The sequence below is a fragment of the Haliotis rufescens genome, unplaced genomic scaffold (assembly GCF_023055435.1).
Source record: "Haliotis rufescens isolate VD_foot unplaced genomic scaffold, xgHalRufe1.0.p SCAF_8, whole genome shotgun sequence".
In the NCBI taxonomy this organism is placed as follows: domain Eukaryota; kingdom Metazoa; phylum Mollusca; class Gastropoda; order Lepetellida; family Haliotidae; genus Haliotis; species Haliotis rufescens.
Genome location: NW_025964372.1, coordinates 33,147,670 through 33,170,187, shown reverse-complemented (window position 1 = coordinate 33,170,187; position 22,518 = coordinate 33,147,670). Strand labels below are relative to the sequence as shown.

The 22,518-nt window shown below is 39.7% G+C and overlaps 1 protein-coding gene across 1 annotated transcript; it reads right to left on the bottom strand.

Moving 5' to 3' along the window:
• Positions 1–15,774: 15,774 nt before the first annotated feature.
• Positions 15,775–21,559, bottom strand: LOC124114375 (polypeptide N-acetylgalactosaminyltransferase 5-like). Its single transcript, XM_046474916.2, has 3 exons — positions 21,422–21,559; positions 17,746–18,441; positions 15,775–17,039 (listed from the first exon to the last, which is right to left on the bottom strand). The coding sequence occupies exons 2-3, from the start codon at positions 18,333–18,335 to the stop codon at positions 16,124–16,126; spliced, it is 1,506 nt and encodes a 501-aa protein (XP_046330872.2). The 5' UTR covers positions 18,336–18,441; positions 21,422–21,559; the 3' UTR covers positions 15,775–16,123.
• Between the last annotated feature and the right edge of the window lie 959 nt (positions 21,560–22,518).

Here is a 22,518-nt window from a genome sequence, read left to right as displayed (position 1 = left end):
TGAGAATGTGAAACATCTGAACTGAGGAGTTGTCTCTTTAAAATTACATTATCTTCTGGTACAGACATAAGCTTGGCGTGCATACAACCTTGCTAAGACGTCCATATTTGGCTATTAATCGATACCAAAACATGTCTGAAGAACTACAACTCGTTCACCCTATCAAGGTTTAAGCACGTCATAATCATTAATAGGCTTTAAAAATAACCTTGACACAGAATGATGCCTTCAAAGCGTTACACACAAAATAATAGGGCTTTCCAAATCTGGCAAAACAATGATACAAACAGTCTTTGCCCATAAGTAAAATGTGTTTTTAAAAAAAGTGAAATCGGTTTAACAAAACATATGGAGCTCAGTTGCAAAACTTGTTGAAACATATTTAAACTGAAACTAGTTCCCTGAACAAGGTTTATCAGATATGATAAACTAAGGTTTGGTCAAATAAATCACAAAGTGTACCTACACTTGTTGCACCAATAAAACCTATCAGAAATATTATCACTCATCTTGTTTCAAGATGAACAATGACAAAGTATCACAAATGTATATAACATTCTTTTTTTAACAAAGTATGTCCTCAACAAGACAGAAGAGGAAGTGCATCTACACTCAAGGAAGCACTAGTGCTAAGCTGTCATACTGCATTAAACAGTTCCTGTTGTAGTGATATACTCCTACAAATGGCCCACTACAATTTGTCTCAGTCACTCAGGCCACATGACCGTTTATTGTGACCACACTTGTCACACACTGAGCATTTTGCTTTCAGTACAACTCTTTTACAACATTCAAGGGATTCAAGCCTATTCTGTTTCAGAATGATTTGTTTGAGAGCTTCCCTGCCCTTATGAGAAGTAGAGCGAAAATACCATTTAGTTGTATTGTCATTTAACTTTTCAAATCCTTGTTGGCTGAATGTCACCAAATTACCATGTATCTTAAGCATATCTGTGATGTGGTATGCCAAAATATGCATATAAGGCGTCACATCTTTGCTTTGGTAAACAAGTCCAAAAGTGGCCACCCACCTTTTACATCTCTCATCAAGAGCTAAAACTTCACTCTCCTCAAAGCTTTCTTCTTGAAGCTGATGATAAATATGTTTCAGTTCACTCCACAACAGAGATATCGACTGTAATTTGGAATGTTGGGGAATGAAATCAGCAAAGACTATGTTATCTGCAATTTTCCTGTGCTCAGGACCAGTAAAATCTCTAAACGTGAACCTACCAGACTCCCTATCATTTCTGAATTGAAAATCAACTCCCAATCCTTTAACAAAATTTTCAAATTTTGATACATTAGAGCACTTGCCTCTGATGTAAATACTGGTGCATCTGGCAATGTTGTCCATTAACCGGAGTTCTGATATCAAATGCTTCACCAGTTGATCAGAAATACGAAGATACAGGTGTAACATGTCAGGTACTCTCCTCCAGAGAGGTATAAAATCAAAGAGGGGAGTGTGGACACAGTTCAAATTTTGTGATTTCTTTCTGGCCAACTCAGTGATCTCCTCTCTTGTTCTAGCCCCATGGTTGACATCAGTCACTGACCACTGCAAGGTAGTATCGTGTCTGTCTGAAGCCGAACATTTACACCACAGACAACTGTGTTTACATGAACAGGACGCAATTCCAGAGATCATATTGAGAAATTTCAAATCCCCTCCCAGATAAAACTTGATTTGAAAGCATACACCATCAAGATGAATATATTCTAAGTCCTTAGCTTCTTCAATAATTTGAGAAAGAGCAGTTGAAACACAATCATAAGTTTCCTTGGCAGAAAATACTGCTAACAGATGGTTTCCCTTTACTGAAGTACACAGCATATCATCTAGTATTGTGAACCCAAAATTGATAAAAGTTCTCCTTCTCCCAAACTGTGTTCCATCACCTGTACGTTTCACACGAATAAGTTTTGTTTGTAAAATGTTTGTGGTGTCATGTTTCATTTCAAGAATTTGTGAAACACAGCTAATGAGTCTTTCTTTCAAAGACTGCTGAACCCCAAAGCTTGGATATGGTGTGTCATGAAGTAAAACATTTTCGTTGCATTCCTTGATTTTTTTAAGAACCTTGTGTGATCTTGGAAGGGTAGGCACTATCATTGATAGTTCATGGTAAGCCTTGTTTGAAATACCTTCTGAATCTTTCACATAAACAACTTTGTTCAATTCCACCTCAGGAGGAACGGTTTCTTTGACCATGTTCTCCTTCATAGATATCTGGATTTGCCTTCCTTCACTGTCCAGAGTTTGTACTGAAATAGGTTCAAGCTCATATCTGTCTAAAAATGCTAAAGATTGTTTACAGTCTCTCACAATCATATGTTTCCTTTTATACTGTTGGGACCTGGACACCTCCCCATTAGGAAAATGCAATTTCAATGAGCGTCTATTGGACACACTTGAAAGCAAGTTTCCTTGTTGTACATTTAACAATTTTGTGGATAGCAATTGAACCTTTTTCCTTAGATTTACATTTTGTAAAAGTAAGGATTTGGCCTTCCTAACAGAAGATTTGTACTTGTGAAGATAAGACATGCTTTTTAACAATTTTGATTTTAATGTTTTTATGTTGTGTTCAGACACAAATACTTTGAAGGAATATTGTTCCTTCTCCCATGCCCCCAACAGAGTCTTATACTGCTTCCCACCCTTCCGTCTGGTTGTATCATGTTTTGAAACAAGCTTTTTCAAATATGAAGCCATTGTAGATGACATTTTGCCATAGTGAAGAGTACTGCAGTCAATCTTATTTTGTCTGCAAACAAAAGTTATTATTTCATTGCATATATCTGGTGAAAATGTGTTTTTCACCGGTGTTAATCTCTTAAATTCTTGAAAAAGTGTCAGTTTTGATACACTTACATTAAATACATCTGATATGCCAGTCATTCCTGATCTCCTAGTCAGGTTGTTAAGTGGCATGATTGAGCAGTATGTAACACAATAGAACAGAGACACAATGGGTGGCCAATTCATACCTAAGCTATATAATACAGATACATTCAAAGCTTTCTTGAAACACTGTGCAGTAAAAACAATCTTCCTTCAAAGGCAAATTATAGCAATTCAAGATTTCAAACTTATTTTACAACATTATCAAATGTTTGTTCCTAAAATCTGTCTCAAGTAAGTTAATGTCCAAAACATGTATTTTGTTAAATGTGGGCAGATTTCAACGAGCTGTTGTGAAATGTAAGCGAGTAGATAAAAATGCTTTCTTGAGTTAGGATTCACAACCAGCTTCAGGGCAGGGAAATCGACACATGTTCATTCAGTTGTTCAGTATGCACCGTAAGAGACACAGATCATTTCTGTTACCCTTTTCCTTGACAAATCTGAGGAAAAACATAAAACCTCTATGAGCAAGCTTGAGCTCATTGTTCAGGGTGTACTCTTCACGCATCTTTCGCTCATAGTAACCAAACAAAACTGTTTCCCTATTGACATAAGCAAAATCATTTGCTTTGTTAACAATTCTGTACCACCAATCGTTTCCAAATAAGATGTCTGGTCCATGGACATCATTGAACCTGAACTCATGTCTTACATAACTGGACTTTGGTGAAACATTTCGGGCAATATCAGTGAGTGGGGTGCTCACATCTGGAGATGCTATTGGAAACCGTATAACAACCTTTGAATCCACCCCTCTGGAAACAGTGAGATTGTCCTTCACCAAGGACAAGACATTAAAAAGAAAAACATCTTTTGGGTCACTGCTGATAAGGGATGACCTTGTTACAGTGGCAGATGCCTTCACCCACTGGTCATACTTTGTGGAAAACCCAATGTAGTGGACCTTTACCAAATCAGTTCCATCTGCATCAGTTTTAGAATCGACAATCTTTACATAAAAAAGCTGAGAACTTCTCCAGCCTTTCTCCTTTGGTGTACATGGGTTCGGCAGCCTAAATGACGGCCCAGTGTTGAGTCTCAGGTAATCAAGGTTCTGTTTCTCCCTCAGCGTTGGAGGCATTCTGGCTGACAAAGTGAAACCATTACAATATAAACGATTTGAAAACAGTTTGAACTTCAAATTCATTTAAAAAATGGGAATAACTTGAATTTTACTTATGTTTTTCATATTGGGAGTTTTGGCTCTACTATTTATGAGAACAATATAAAATATGATTCAACAAAGTGGTAGGTAAAAACATGTCACTTTGGTCTTTGCGAGAAAGGGTTTGTAGAGAATTGAGATAAAAAGCATTTCAAGATATCGGTCCTTTTTTGTGTGTGTATTATGATTTTAACATTATCCTGTCTACTTTAAGTGTTTTTCAGCAGTTGTTGTTGATATAAGATAGATAGATCTACCAAATGCTATTTCACAACAAATGTTTAACACTTCCTGAAGTATAATTAATGTACTGAAAACCATCAATATATATATGTTAACACTACTGATGTTCAGATTATCCACTGTTAACATGGCAAATTGAAATGGGGCTATATTTGTTGTTTTGAGTTAGAAAAGTGTTTGAGAACAACATTAGTTTACCATAGACAAGTCACGATTACGACTATATCGATTCGTGTATTGGATTTAGGCTCAGCACGGGCAACAGAGACTGTCAAGGAGGCCTATTTTCGCCCAGCAAATAACTTTGATTTATACAATTATGTAAACAAATGAGAGTTATCGCCCCTATCTAAACCTTCGTCACCTACGCCTTGTCACAATGGTATAACCCACATTCGACTCAACATTTACACTTGTCATATTTCTTCGCAAAAGTCAGTAAATAAAGCTTTGCATATATCCAATTGGACCTTGACATGTTATGTAAATTTATATACTGAAATGTGATAAAAATGAACTAACCAAATGTTTTGAAAGCAGATAATATTTCTCTCGTCCGCTCGCCTGTCTTTGCCGCATGTGCTGGATCCCAAACGAGGCTCGTCTAAATGTATATTAACTGGATGTGGACTGGGTGGTCTAATTCAAAACTGAAATACGGCGGGCATTTTACACCAATCGCAGTGATTTTTTCAAAGAGCTCTCAATATCGACAGGAAAAGATAACTACGGTGTAACTAGCTACCTGGAAACCATTTTACGGGTGCTTGCTGAAATCCCTTTCAAGGTCAGTTCAAACAAACATGCAGTAATGGACCTTCGATATATATCAAAGTACGACCAAAATACAACTTTTTTTAAACAAATGTCGCAAGGTATCATTTTAAACAACCCTGATATATATAATTCAGTTGTAACCAGATATACAAAATCAACATAGGGTTGTGTGTGGTCGAGAGAAATAAGGGTATCTTAGAAAGTAGGTCAAACCATTACACACAGTACTATGCTTAATGCGACTTTTGTTTTGGTTTGGGAAACAGCTGCCATTCCTGGTCGCCCCCATTCAGCCATTGATGAGGACACTATCCATCAAGTGAAGACCGCCATTTTGGCAGACCGACGTATAACTGTTCGCCAGTTAGCACAAGATGTCAAGATCAGTGTAGGGTCTGTGGAAAAAATCATCCATGACAATTTGAACATGCATAAGGTGTCTGCACGGTGGATTCCCAGGTTGCTCACACCTTTCCAAAAGCAGGAACGAGTCAATTGCTCAAAGGATCTTTTGGACATGTGCCAAAAAAAACAGGCAAACTTTTTTGACAGACTTATCATACAGGATGAAACATGGGTCCATCACTATGATCCTGAGACTAAAGTTCAGTCGATGCAATGGAAGCATGTGGAGTCACCACCCCCAAAGAAGGCACGTGTCCAACCCTCTGCAGGCAAGGTCATGCTCACGGTGTTTTGGGACCAGCACGGAGTAGTGATGATGGATTTCTTGGCAAAGGGTACCACAATTACAGGAGCTTATTATGCTTCACTGCTGCGGAAATTGCGGGACGCTATCAAGCTTAAGAGGCGTGGCATGCTGACCAAGGGTGTCCGTCTCCTGCAAGACAATGCTCCAGTACACAACTCTCATGTTGCCCAGACAGAAGCGCGGTCCTGTGGCTATGAAATCCTTCCACATCCTCCTTACTCTCCTGACCTTGCACCATCTGACTTCCACCTCTTTCCAACCATGAAGTCATTTTTGAAGGGAAAACGTTTCACAGATGATGAAACACTGATTTCTGAAGTCAAGTCCTGGTTTGAGACGCAGAATGAGGGCTTTCACAAGTGAGGTCTCCATAGTTGCATAAAACAATGGGGGAAGTGCGTAACTCTTGGTGGTTCCTATGTGGAGAAAGACTAATACCTATGCCAAGTTTCATTCCACTAGGTCCATCGAAAGTGGGTCAGGGGAAATCTTTAATGAACACCTCGTATATATGAGCATGGATCATGACCGGTGATACACGTGCATATATCAAAATTGCCAAAGTACACATTTACTTCGCTAAAACTACCACTGAACTGTTTTTTAAAAGATTGTAATCTGGTCACTATTCTTAATACACCGAGAGTGGAAAAGGTAGCCTAGTGTTTCGCTCGTCACGCCGAATTCCCGGGTTCGATTCCCCACATGGGTACAATGTGTGTAGCATGGTTGATGCATGTCATCGATCCCAATTGGGTGGATCAATGCTCATGATGTCAATCACTGGATTGTCTGATCCAAATTAGAATATTTACATACCGTCGTCATATAGCTGGAATATTGCTGAGTGCGGCATTAAACAACAAACAAACAAACAACATGACCCCGTGGACACTCAGTGTATAATGTGTCCCCAGGACCCTATTGCTAGTTATAAGCCCCTAGCAACCTAAACTACCGGCCAAAAGAAGGTATACACTTGAAAATTGGATTTGACCAAAAACGTTACATACGTTTCCATAACATTACTAGGCTGAAAATAGTCGCCGATACACTGCAAACTAAAGTCTATAACACAAATATGATACACGCATCAAATACACCGCCATCGAATAAGTTATAACCATTTCTTGTTTGTTTCATTTAGCCACCATCAACCATAGATGTATACTGTCTTTTGCCCGTCAGTTTATGCGTTCGTCCGAGGCAATGGATGGATCGGGTTGTCAGATTCTGCACTGGTGGGTTCCCCCTTGCCTGAAGTCGACGTTTGGTAGCTCCCGTGTTGCTGTAACTACCCCGATGCACCGTTACAGACAGGCCGGGCAGACAGTCCAAGACAGGCAGACCTGGGGTAACTACGCCCAATGAAGACCGGTACTTAGGTACTTTGCATCTCCGGAATCGATTCCAAACAGTGACGTCATCAGCGAAAATTGCCTTAGGACTTATGGTTAGTCGACAGTCAGTGGCCAAGCGACTCAGGCTTCAAGGAATTCAGGCTTACAGATGGACAGAGGACAGTTATTGACAGTGCAAGGTCGTCGTCAGAGATTGAGATGGACCCTCACTGTACATCGTTGGCAGCGACGTGATTGGCAGAGAATCGTCTTCAGTGATTAAAGCCAGTCTGTTCATAGCTGATGGAAGGCATGGAGAAATGGAGAACGAATGAATGATTCGTTTAGGAGGTTCAGGAGGTCGTGCCGTATGGTGGAGGGTTGCTATGGTGTGGGGAGACATGTGTGGTCAGGAGAGAACCCAACTGGTCAGTGTTAACTAAATTTGAAAGCTCAATGTTACATGCATTACATTCTTCGTCATAACATTGTCCTACCATTTCTACAACTACCACGTGGTGTCCTTTATCAGCACGACAACGTCAGACCCAATAACTTCCTCGCAACCATCAACGTCAACGTGTCGCCATGGCCTGTACGATCACCAGACAATTCTATTTTAGAACACCTAAGGGATGTCATGGATCGTCGTGTTCGATAGCGACCACATTCACTGCCAACTGACAATAACTGTCTAGGTCCTCAAAGAAGATGTATCCCATGTGACGTCATCAGACAACTGGTTTCTTTCTGTGCGCCGGAGACTTTTTTCGTGTGCAGGGGGTGGTTATACACGCTATCAATGTGACGTGCCGAACTTGAGCGATTTTAGATATGTGAGCCCTATGCCCATTACGATAAAAGTTTGATTTTGCTACCCCTGCTCAATTCCGGCAACTGTCAGGCCAATATCGGACGCTTTTTGGCTCTCATTATAAATGTTAATTTCGTCGAGATTTTGATCTTTACAATACATTTTACTTCATGCATCTTTCTTTTGACTGTATCGATTTTTCCATCACAAGGGATTATTATTTCAAGGTTTCATCCATAAAGGATCTTTTTGCTGTAAGTTCTCGTTTAATTCTTGGGTTTTTAAAAGAAATAGAATTGACTGATAAATTTTGATATGTATTGTAAAAAGTATGTGATTTTAATTTGGTAAAATGAACTAATAACTGAGATTGTTGGTGGCTGTACCTTCAAAGGGGGTTGAAGTAACGTAAAATAATTGTCCCCCTGAGAGGGTACATAAGTCCTATTTCATTCAAAGTAATTTTCTTTTTCAATGGTTTTTAATCGTAGAATTCTTTGTTTTTTTTAACGATTTGGCTTAAACTTACTGACAATCACCAGTAGCCAGAGCGATGGTGTAAATCCTGCTGGGTTACCATGTAGGTAGCAGAAGTATCGTAAGTCCCCATGGTACCTAGTATTGGTGATCTATAGCCCATTTTTATTGTGTACTGTTGTGAATTGTTCAAATTTTATGATGATATGCTAGTTTTAAATCTACATCTGTGATAGTCTGGTGTTTTTACTGTCCTTTGTCGACAGATTTTAATGTCTATATTTATGTATTATTAATGTACAACTTGATTTAGTCACGATATTGCTGAAATATTGCCGATGTGACTATAAATCTTAACTCACTCACTCACTCACTTTCTTTTGTGTATAGTAATTTAAAACTATGATAAAGTTTCTTTTGGCTATCAGGGGACCGCTTCCGTGGCCTTGTGGTAGAGAGTCCGCCCGGAGAGCGGAAGGTCCGGGGTTCGATCCCCGGCCGCGTCATACCAAAAGACGTTAAATGATGGTACTTATTGTTATCCTGTCTGGCGCTCTGCATTAAGGGGCTAAAACAAGAACTGGTCGGCTCGGAGTCAGTATACTGTGTCTGAGTGGGGTATTCGTGTTAAACTGCGGCATGGTATCTCAGTAAGCTAGCACTATAAATCGGCATCAGTCCGGACTAGTACAAGCAGCCACATATACACGTGCATGAACATCGCCATATAAATGCAATAATCTTGGACGAGACGTTAAACCCAATTTCACCTCAACTCACCATCAGGTGATTGTTGTTGATATATTTATTTGAAAGGGACCTTGACTGTAAGAAGTACTTTCCCATAATATACTCCGCCAAAAAAACCTCGCTGAAGTGATTTTTAGATGTATATTCTATACATCATAAAAATAATCCATGATAATGGATTATTCCAAAATGGCACACATCATTCTCATGACTCAGGTTCAATATGGCGCTAATGGAACAGTAGATTTTCAAGGTGGAGGTCATCTGTTCTCAATATTTTGTATGACCACCATTGGATTCCAACAGTGAATGGCATCGTCATACCATGGACGCAATCAGATCCCTAATTGTGGCCTTGGGAATGTTCACCCACCCTGCCTGCAGTGCCTGTGCCAACTGTCGGAAGTTCCGTGGTTGATGCTGACGTGCTCGCAGTCATTGATCCAGTGCATATTTATTCGATTGAGTTAACAATCTGGAGATCTTGAGGGCCATGGCAGGAGGACCTGGATGTTGTGATTCCTGAAAAAGGCTGTTGTCAGTTTTGCCGTGTTAGGTATTGCTGGAAATTGACCTTTGCTTGTTGCATAAAGGGAAGGACGTGTGGCCGAATAATCTCATCCGTGTAACGTTGTGCCGATAAATTCCCCAGAACTTGCACAAAGTCTGTTCTACCAGTGTAGGTGTAGGAGATGGCTGCCGCCATTATCACACGACCACCGCCAAATCTGTCCACTTCATGTATGCAGTTCCGTGCATAACGTTCCCCGAGACGCCTGTATACACGACATCTACCATCTGCACGGCGAAGCGTAAAACATGACTCGTCACTAAACTAAACTCGTCTCCATCGTAGTTGTGGCCCTACTCTGTGACCTTGACACCATTGACGTCCCTATCGACGATGCAGGTCCGTGACCTTGACACCATTGACGTCCCTTCGGACGATGCAGGTCCGTCAAAATAACACCTCTAACAGGTTGTCTAGCGCGAATACCTGCAGCACGTAAACGATTCCTCCCTGTCTGGGCTAATATCCTTCGCAATCCTGGTATTGTCGTAGTTGTTGAGGTTATGATAACTGTTCCACAGTCTTATAATGGTGCTTGGTGCTACGTGGAAAAACCTGGCTACAGCTGAAGATGATTCTCCTGTTTACTACGGCCGTTGGACTTCCGTCAGTCGTGGCATATTTTCGTTGTTCACTTGCTGTGAGATTGTGATGGCATGTAAAACCCAACGTTTTATTCCCCAACAAGTGATGTTGCATGTGCATCTCCTGTTGGTGTATTTCGACGCCAGGGTCTCACCCAGTTGTGTTTTTGCGAATTGTCCATGTTTTCACAAAATTTCTGAAGTACATCATTCTTTCCACACAAAACAACACCAATCCATGCAGAGATGACCAATTCATTTTTGGTATTAATTTTAGTTTATTTCCTCAAGATCACGTGAACCAGTCAGATCATAACATTCGGACATGTAAGCAAGATGGACGGCATTGTTGAAGTAAAATGTACTCATGCCCCAATCGTAATGACGTCACACCATTATAATGTGACGTCATGTTGACTGTTTGTGTCTAGACACAGTTTTCAATAAACACGACACATAATCCTCAAAACAGATAATTATTAGTGTGTATGAATAGATTTTACGCAATTAAAATCATGATTTTGTATTTTCCTCGCTATCGTTCGAAAATTACAATAATTGCGACACTCGTTTTGTAACAGAACAAAACAACATGCTCAAGTTCAAGTTTGGTGTCCCCGCTGTGCCATGACTAGAATATTGCTTCTCACTTACTTTTTGTACCAGTACTGTGCCACTGCATGCCTTCAATGCCTTCAATGTGTTAAACAATGCGTTAACTTTAAAACGATATCCCCAGTACTATGCCACTGCATGCCTTCAATGTGTTAAACAATGTGTTAACTGTAAAACGATATCCTCATTGCTATGCCACTGCATACCTTCAATGTGTTAAACAATGTGTTAACTGTAAAACGATATCCCCAGTACTATGCCACTGCATGCCTTCAATGTGTTAAACAATGTCTTCACTGTAAAACGATATCCCCAGTACTATGCCACTTCATGCCTTCAATATGTTAAACATGTGTTAACTGTAAAACGATATCCTCATTGCTATGCCACTGCAGGCCTTCAATGTGTTAAACAATGTATTAACTGTAAAACGATATCCTCAGTACTATGCCACTGCATGCCTTAAATGTGTTAAACATGTGTTAACTGTAAAACGATATTCTCATTGCTATGCCACTGCAGGCCTTCAATGTGTTAAACAATGTGTTCACTGTAAAACGATATCCTTATTGCTATGCCACTTCATGCCTTAAATGTGTTAAACATGTGTTAACTGTAAAACGATATCCTCAGTGCTATGCCACTGCAGGCCTTCAATGTGTTAAACAATTTGTTAACTGTAAAACGATATCCTCAGTACTATGCCACTGCATGCCTTCAATGTGTTAAACATGTGTTAACTGTAAAACGATATCCTCATTGCTATGCCACTGCAGGCCTTCAATGTGTTAAACAATGTGTTCACTGTAAAACGATATCCTCATTGCTATGCCACTTCATGCCTTAAATGTGTTAAACATGTGTTAACTGTAAAACGATATCCTCATTGCTATGCCACTTCATGCCTTAAATGTGTTAAACATGTGTTCACTGTAAAACGATATCCTCATTGCTATGCCACTTCATGCCTTAAATGTGTTAAACATGTGTTAACTGTAAAACGATTTCCTCATTGCTATGCCACTGCAGGCCTTCAATGTGTTAAACAATGTGTTAACTGTAAAACGATATCCTCAGTACCTTGCCAGTGCATGCCTTCAATATGTTAAACATGTGTTAACTGTAAAACGATATCCTCATTGCTATGCCACTGCATGCCTTCAATGTGTTAAACAATGTGTTAACTGTAAAACGATATCCTCGTTGCTATGCCACTGCAGGCCTTCAATATGTTAAACATGTGTCAACTGTAAAACGATATCCTCATTGCTATGTCACTGCAGGCCTTCAATATGTTAAACATGTGTTCACTGTAAAACGATATCCTCATTGCTATGCCACTGCAGGCCTTCAATGTGTTAAACAATGTGTTAACTGTAAAACGATATCCTCATTGCTTTGCCACTTATTCAACCCATGTTGGGTAATACCTATGCTGAATACGTCTGTTCAACTTCTGCTGGTTTTTCTTCAACAGAACGATTGTTTATTTGGCGTATGACAAAAAAGAACCATATACAGATGGGGCGTCAAAGTATACCAAAGAAAACTTCATGAAAATAATTGCTGTATGTTGTCTTACTTGTCTTACTATTTCATAGTGGTTGGTACAATTGAGTCTGTTTTTAGCAGATATTTCCTTTCGATTATGAAAAGGACTTCGTCGATTTTATTTACCTGTCTGGTACACATTCAAAGCATCTCGTACGCTCCACATTTCCAGAGTGAATGTGTTTGACTCGCGTTTATGTCAGGTGTGCCGGGTGCTACCGGTAGTGTAGGACATGCTTACTCCTTTGGGGAACACCTGGTGTCATCACTGACACACCTGGTGTCATCACTGACACACCTGGTGTCAACACTGATCCAACCATATACATTTCACGGTTATTTTGTCATCTGTTTCGACTGGTTATTCTCTGGTATTGACGTTTTATATTCGTGGACCACAATGTTTGGGTCAGTGAGGGTGAGGACCTTGCAAACGGCAATACTTTGGGACGACGGCTGTTGTTGAGAGCGAAGGCAAGGGCGAGGGCGATAATTTACTGGGACGAGGGAGATACTTGACTGTAACGAGGGCGAGGGTTAGGGCCAAGGCAATACATTACTGGGACGAGGGAGATACTTGACTGTAACGAGGGCGAGGGTTAGGGCCACGGCAATACATTACTGGGACGAGGGAGATACTTGACTGTAACGAGGGCGAGGGTTAGGACCACGGCAATACATTACTGGGACGAGGGAGATACTTGACTGTAACGAGGGCGAGGGTTAGGGCCACGGCAATACATTACTGGGACGAGGGAGATACTTGACTGTAACGAGGGCGAGGGTTAGGACCACGGCAATACATTACTGGGACGAGGGAGATACTTGACTGTAACGAGGGCGAGGGTTAGGGCCACGGCAATACATTACTGGGACGAGGGAGATACTTGACTGTAGCGAGGGCGAAGGTTAGGGCCACGGCAATACATTACTGGGACGAGGGAGATACTTGACTGTAACGAGGGCGAGGGTTAGGGCCACGGCAATACATTACTGGGACGAGGGAGATACTTGACTGAAACTAGGGCGAGGGTTAGGGCCAAGGCAATACATTACTGGGACGAGGGAGATACTTGACTGTAACGAGGGCGAGGGTTAGGGCCAAGGCAATACATTACTGGGACGAGGGAGATACTTGACTGAAACGAGGGCGAGGGTTAGGACCAGGGGCAATACTAAACAGTGCTGAGTGGCGAATGCGAGGGCGGTGACAACGGCTATACTTAGAGAGGTGGCGGGAAATATATGTTACGGCTCGCGTGTTTTGCATGAGTTAATGAAATAAATTAATATTAACCCCTCATGATCCCATTTTTCATTTCTTACCACTTTAAATACAATGGTGTGCATGATATCATGCTGAAAGTGTTCATCTCTCATGAAATAGTCATGACTAATCGATACCAATACATCGAACTGAATTCCAAGCTGTTGCAAAAGAAAATGGCAACACCAAAGAAACCAGTGCACCACCAATAGGTCACGGCACATATTCGATTGTACATTTTAACATTTCACTTTATTGATGAGTAAATGAAAAGAGCGGATGCGACAGACGTCATATGCATTTTAATCCAGACCACTTCGTATATATAATATGATAAATTGACAGTTGTCAGCGGAAAACATCGGTAACTTCTCAACAGCTGGGTATTGAACCGAAACGTTTCAGATACTTTCAGAATAAATTTTGAGACCCGTTAACATCCGGGTTAGAATAGGTCTTCAGCAACCCATGCTTGCCGTAAAGGGGAATTTGCTTGTCGTAAACGGGATCGGGTGGTCTGGCTCGCTAACTTGGTTGATTGAAAGATCTTCTGAAGCTCAGATAAATGTACAGATGATCGATACGGTGTTGTGAAATTAACGATTGCGCTATTCTAGGTTATTCTGAGGCAAACATAACATAACATAACATAACATAACATAACATAACATAACATAACATAACATAACATAACATAACATAACATAACATATATTAATGTCTACACTTTAACACAACAGACGTAATTCCAAATTTACATATAGTTTTTACTTGCATCAAATCAATAAAATTGATATCTGTTTCGTCGAATAATCGAGAGGGGCGGTCGGGTAGCCTAATGGTTAAAGCGTTCGCTTATCGACATGGGTACAAAGTGTGAAGCCCATTTCTGGTGTCCTCCATCGTGATAATGCTGGAATATTGCTAACAGCGGCTTAAGACCATACTCACTCACTCGAATAATCGAGACTAGTTTTTCTCTGGCGTTGACATTTATATTCACATTTACTTAGATTAGAATGGAATATAAAAGATTAAAACAGTTTCCCATAACGACAAACATTGTTTGATTCGCCTCATGGGTAAAATATATGTTTTGGGGTGTCCTAGATTATTCTAAACAAATGTGTGAATATGCGTTAGGCGAAAACACACTTGAATTTTGGGGTTACATTATGACGTCATTCTAGTGTTGTGTACTTCACAAATAAATATTGCAAGGGATGCTATATTTTATCTAGGAATGACAGCTTGCATAATGTTTATAGGATATCTGGGATAGGTGATTTTATAAAAGTATTTGTTTTTTTAAAAATTTGAAACCTCACGCCATCGCTCTCGATCTGAATAAAATTTACAGGTTTCAATCTAGGTTTGAAACCCCTAAAGAGGATCACAAAAGGTTTATATCCCATTTCAGTACTATAGCTTTAGGACCATTGTTCATGTTGTTCGGAATAGAAACATACATGAATATACGAAATAGAATGTTCTGGAAGTTACCTTAAATTTCACGTTCACAAATCGTAGCCGTTTTACAATCTAACGTCACTTATTTTGTGAAATTATGAAATTGTGAACATGAATAAAGTATTAATGTTTAGTTGAAAAGAAATATTTCAATACTAATTTAACACCCTGTTATATTTTTGTCGTATTTCACCGAATCGTTTCCATTGTAATCATGGCGAGGTTATTTTTCGATTCAATCTCAGGGGTAACTCGTAAGCTTATGTATTAATGACAACATGAATTTAGTTACTAAGGTTCAAGCTTTGTCAATACCATTCCCATGCTCGTGGTTTTCACCAAAGAGGAACACGTCAAAGATCTGCATCACTTCATTCTTTTCTCCGACGTAAAGCTGACACGCCAAGATATAAAAGAAATGCTATGCACAGCACCGTTACACACTCATTCATTCAAATTTCAATGCAGCGGATTTACATTGTCAGAAACATATTGAAAATAATAAACAAAGTCATTATCATTTTCACAATTTAATTCAATTACAATTAATAGAACACAATTGAAAACATTAACTCGTTGCATTATTTTACCGGGATCCCGGATTAGAATTGGTGCCAAGCAACCTATGCTGGTCGTTAGAGGGGACCAAATAGATAAGGTGGTCAGGCGTGGTGACATTTTGTGTGAATTTTATCAACATTTCTTTCCTAGAACTTCAAAATGAAAAAGTAATTTTTTGAATATCCCGTTTAAACATTAAGGTTAATCATCTTGTATGTTCTTGAAAATCATTCCAAAGGTCACCACGATGATATTTAGCTTTTCAGTTTTATCCACATATTTATCAAAGAATCGTTCAAAGTCTTTCCCTCGTCACTAAAATTCAAACATAAACTTCCATGTTTGGTATTCGTTTTTTTGGGCACATGTCTGTAATTGTACTAGATCCTTCCCAGTGTGGATCGGAAATGTTGATCTAGCTTGAGAAGCACAAATATACTCCGAATGATACGCAGTCATCAAATTGTGATTCGCATGTACCCATGTCATCGATGTTTCCGACTCAGATTTGGATGGACACTCTTTGATCTGCAGAAGAAACGTCGACTCATCATATCCAACACACCTGTCCAGATATTTCAGTCTCCCATACCTATCCAAAGAAAATGTTTGTTCTTTTATTATGAGGTCGCATCGTACAGTTGTACCTACATACTCGTCCTCAAATACAAACCAGCACTGCTCACTCTTTGTGTTTTTTATTTCTCCAAAAGACACATCTTCCTTCGATGGAATAATCTGTTCAGTATGGACACTCTTCAAGAACCAAGCAAATGACTTACTATTACGCTCTTGTCGCAACTTCTTTCTTTCCTGTAAAGACCTCAGTTCAGCTTCCGTAAACACTGGCAGAGGATTACGAATATGGGAGATTGCAGCACGGACAAAATATTTATATTCATCCATCCACACCTCCGATACACGTAGATAATTTTTCAAAATCGTATGCACCCTTTCATTTGAACCAAAACTGTATTTGTTTTTTTTGTAGATGTGGCCAACCCCTGAACAAGGTACTGTTTCAATTCTTCCTCCTGTCATCCAGACATTAAAGGATAGGTCAAAGTGTTCACATCCCCAGATCTTAAGACCTGGATCGAAACGTCCGACGGCATTAAAGTAGGACTTTCTGACGGCGATACAGGATCCTTGTAGTACTGGGGTGGGAAATGGTTCCCAGTCGGATGCCCGAAACTGATTCAAATATGGAGGTAGAGGAAACCAAGCGTAACTGTTGAGATGAACATGACAGGTGTACCAGCATTGCATATTTGGCATTTTTATCTTTACAATGTAGCATCAGGTGCAAGCAAAACGAAAAGGTGACTAAATAACTATTATCAAACCCTACAACTGTTTTCATTCATTTGGCATACCATACAGGACGTATGGTCTTTAAAACTGTGGTTGATCCCCAAATGTATTGTGCAGATTTGCGTCCCTTACACCAGAATAGGATTATAGCAAATTCGAACCCCAGATTCACTCTGAGTTTTATTCTTGTCTTCTTAGTACCATAATCGTGTTTCACCATTAAGGAACACGTTTTTCATCTGCATTACTGTGGTCGTCACTAAAATATGAAATAGTCACTCACATGCTTCATTTTCTTTGGGGCGATCGGGCAGCCTAGTGGTTCAAGCGTTCGCACGCCATGCTGAACACCCGGGTTCGATTCTTGACATCGGTACAATGTGTGAAGCCAATTTCTGGTGTCCCGTGCCGTGATATTGCTGGAATATTGCTAAAAGCGGCGTAAAACCATATTCACTCACTTCATTTTCTTAATTGAACATAATGTCACCATTATTGCAGATGGGCTGCAAATTAATTGCAAATAATTTGACATAGTATAATATTCCACCAAAGGTGACACACAAAGCAAGGATATTGGTTATATATGACTTTGTATTTTAAAAATTGCATCCCAGTCTTACCTCATGTCCCATCCAAAACCTCCCGTGGACCGTAAAGGTTCCCCAGTGTCTAAGCGAATTGTATGGTCATTAATCCCAATGGGATGTGCTTGGACCACAATGGCTGGCTGACTCTTAATCCTCTCCAGCAGTGGTTCTGCCCAACCCTCACAAACCTCCATATGAGCATCAAGGAAAACCACGACTTCTCCACGTGCTTCTTCTTCCCCTTGCAGTCTTGAAAGTATCAAACCCTTTCGCTCTTTGTTACGTATTATTCGAATTCGTGAATCCAAGATTCTGAAATATTCTTGTAGGTCTTCACCCAGATATGAAAAGGTGCTGTTATCATCCACTAGAATTACCTCCATCAGGAGATGTGGCGGAGTTCGGGACAAAATGGCGTGAACGTGACGTAATAATGGCGTCAGAGCCTCGTTGTAGAATGGAGTGACAATTGATAATGTTGGAAGAGAAGAGTAGTTGAAATTCCTGTTTTTGCATTCAGATGGTCTAGCATCAGGTACGTCTCTCATCACCGAGATCTCGTCACTTCTCGTGACGTTAAATCCGAAATAATCATCCGCTTGTCTTGGATGAGTTTTCAACATTTTTTGTAAAAGAGATGCAAGTCTGTATGATTTCTTAGCATCAATTGTTCCTTGCTTATATGTGTGGACGGGTAAGGAATAATCGCGTATCACTGATTCTGTTTCCCTTAGAAAGAAAGAAACAAATAAAGTATTAAAGTTGGAGGAAATTAATAATTTGCCTGTGGAAACGTGATACTTTGTACATCCAAACCGTTACATAAATATAAGGGGAATGAAGTGTTTCCTCAAATTTGTCTTGTGGGATAATGGTTGCTTTGACGTGACAGAATTAATTATAAATCTTTCATAGATTCGTTTACTGAACACAGTGGCAACAGGTACATCACTATTCTCAAAGATGCGGGACAATTTGTTAAAACCAAACCAAACGTCCTCTGAAGTTTGTTTGTTGGTTGTTTAACACCGCACTCAGCAATATTCCAGATATATGACGGCGGTCTGTAAATAATCGTGTCTGGACCAGACAATCCAGTGATTGACATCATGAGCATCGATCCACGCGATTGGGCGGATACGATGACATGCATCAACCAAGTCAGCGATCCTGACCATCCGATCCCGTTAGTCGCATCTTACGACAAGCATGGGTTGCTGAAGACCTGTTCTACCCCGGATCTTCACGGGTATTATCAAAAGTCTAATGTGATAACAGACATATCTGCTTCAGATATTTCAGTATCAAGAGTGTAATGTTATATCTGAAGCAGGTGTATTTGTATCAAGTACTTTCTGTAAATAAGGATATTATGTTTTGGGGATTTCATGTAAAAACATAGCATTTAGATACAGTTCAGATTGATCAAGGTGTTGAAATGATTAGTCATTTAACATCTTTTTACAAACAGGTGTACTGATATCAATCAACAGAATCAACAACAATATCCTAAATTAGAATTGTATACCTCATTGAAAGCCAGTATTCATTTTGAAAGTTATTTATCCAAAGTAATTGTTAAATATTTATCGTATGACATTTTGATCTTTTCGGTGCTCTAGTCATAATTTTGATGAAAGAGAACGACAGACGAATGAGTCTGAGTAGAGAAGGTAGACTTTGTCTTTTATCACCTTTGTTTGAAATGGCCCTTCTATGCCGAGATGTGCCGACAGTCTCTTATCCAAAACTACAGTCGAACCCCGTTATCTCGAGCCTAGCAGGACCGTGTTGTTACTTCGACATATCCGGACATTAGAGATACCGAGCATGAGCATTATACAGCAAGACGGTCGGGACCGGAGAACAGGTTCTATATATCAGTACGTTCGAGATAATGGGGATCAAGGTCATAAGGTTTGACCTTTTGGGTTTAAAAAAAAATAAATTCAGTCACTAATTTAGTACAGAATTCCCCTCCATCATGAGATCGAAATAAACAATAAAATGCCTCGTATGAAATTCGACACAGGTTCATATTAAAAATGGCAGACCCAGTCTATATTTTGAAGGTGAGTTTAAAACAAATGAATACTGTTATTAATCAATCTTTACCCGTTAAATATGTTTTCCTGAGTCTATTACAGAGTTGTAGTACGACGGGAGGCGACATAAGGATCCGAATGGTAATTTCAACGCTTGTTTCCAGCTACATAGAAGGAGAAGGAACATATATTACACTGGATAATGAGAGATAATGTTATCTAGACCTTCATTCGTTTGGCTTGTGTAACTGAGTTGGATGATTTTGAGAAAAAAATGTTTATGGGCGGCTGCTGTCCTTTAATAGTCCATACACTGATAACCTGGTGATCAGCCCGTCTATTCAAATGCAATGCTTTATTTAAACAAAACGGATTCAAAGTGTAGCACCAACTCTTAATGTACTGTGTTTAAATGTTCGGTTAAGACTAGGTGTGTTACTGTTCTACAGAAACTAAAACATAATGCGCTTACTTATTTACTGAACTATAATAAATCCTTTATCAATTCCGATTGAACAAGGGGCACTGGGGTAGCCTAGTGGTTAAATCGTACGCTCGTCACGATGAAGGGCCGGATTCGATTCCCCATATGGGAAAAATAATTGAAACCCTTTATATTGTACCCTGCCGTGTTATTGCTATACTATTGCTTAATTTCGCGTAAAATCCAACTCACAAATTCATTCATTTGCTTTGAACACAGGGCCGACCATTTGATGTTTTTCTAATATGAACATATGTTGTCGAAAGAACATGGAAAAGATTTAATATTGCTAAAACTGGCACAAAATCCAACTCACAAATTCATTCATTCGCTCTCATTAAACTCAGGGCCGACCATTTGATATTTTTCTAATATGAAAATACATGGAAAAAATATATCCTCATGTTTCAACATAATATATCGTTACTTGACATGCAGGAAGTTCCGAAGATAATGTGTTCTGAGTACAGAAAAACGACTCTACACATATTCCACCATCACGGGTGGCCCTGTCGTCTAAGGGGCCGCGATTCGCTGTGCAGAATTGCGTCCCTTGGCTTCGAATACCGGTTCGCCCCGATTATGTCCCTAGGTTTGTAAGCAGCATAGCCGTGCTCGTGGGTTTCACCGAAGAGGTAGACCTGTATCACTTCGGGCTTTCCTCCCACATTAAACTGACACGCCGTAATATAACTGGAATACTGTTAAAAGTGGCGTTAAACCCAACTCACTCACTCACTCACTCACTCACTCACTCACTCACTCACTCACGAGAAATGTTAGACAGCGTATGTGTTGAAGAGCTAACTATAAATTAATCAGCTCTGGTCAGCTGAAATATTGCGTCATGCAAACTCAATAGCTTGAAACAGTTCTCAATCATTGTAGTTCGTTAAAAGTCCAAGTACTTACGGTTCAGAATAAAAAACGTTCTTAGCCTTGAGACGATGATAATTTTTACCCATTGTTGACAGGGCTCCAAGTAGCACTCCCATGGTGAGTAGGAAACAAAATATCAAATATCAAACAAACATCCCAGCCTCCAATTCCAATAACTGGGCCAGATTCGATTATTTACAGGCAACCTCTGGTGAACTGGAATATCTATGAGTGCATGCATACTCAATAGTTTGAAACAATTCTCGATCATTGTAGTTTGTTAAAAAATCAAAGTACTTACGGTTCGGGATAAAAAACGTTCTTAGCCTTGAGATGATGATCATTTTTACTGACATAAGGGCCCACTGTTGTCAGGGTTCCAAGTAGCACTACCGTGGTGAGTAGGAAACAAAATATAGTCACCAAACTCAATACAAGCAACGGCTTTCGACTTCTCATCTCGCTTGATTTCTTATTACTGACCAACAGACTGATATAACCGATAATGATGTAGCATTCAAACCACCTGCTGCATAAATGATTTGCTCACAGATGCTGAAAAGTCAATTTTCAAATACATCATATACTTTAAAGAACTAGCCCAAAGACATCTTCAAATGAATTGGTTTTGTGATTTGCTGGGCAGCGTGGATCATTGCATATAATACCAATCCATTTGATATTCATTTATGTTCATATATCAATTATAATGTCACATTTGCCGAAATCTATTGTAAATACCAAACACAATCATAATCGGTTTCCTTCACTTTCACATTGAACACAATTGAATTATAATTTATTTAACCCCATCTACGATTATCAAGTGTGTGCTATCCTCGTATATATGATAAATATGATCGACTTATCTTCATATTTGAAGACCCGCGAAGATTCGGGCTAGAATAGGTCTTCAACAACCAATGCTTACTGTAAAAGACGACTAACAGAATCGGTTGGTCACACAGACTCGCTGACTTGGTTGATGCATGTCACCGATCCCAATTGAGTGGATACTGAGTGATGGTCATGATATCAATCACTGGATTGTCTGGTGCAGACTCGATTATTTAAAGACCGCCGTCATATTGCTGGAATATTGCTGAGTGTGGCGTAAAACAACCAACCAAGCAGCCAACCATATTTGAAGTATAATTAAATTCAATTATGTCAAAACTTTTTATTTTTCAACCAACATCCTACAGTACAAACTTAAGGAAACACTTCAGTCTATGATCCACGAGGCATTTGTTTTTCCGCCTTATGGAACGTTTTGTAATCCAGACTGGTTATTCCACAAAGCGATGGAAGCGCTACGGCTGTCGTAAGCTGATGTTATGGAATCTGAGTTACGATCATCTTAACGGTGTGGGGCGGGGCCCTGGAAACAAAATATAG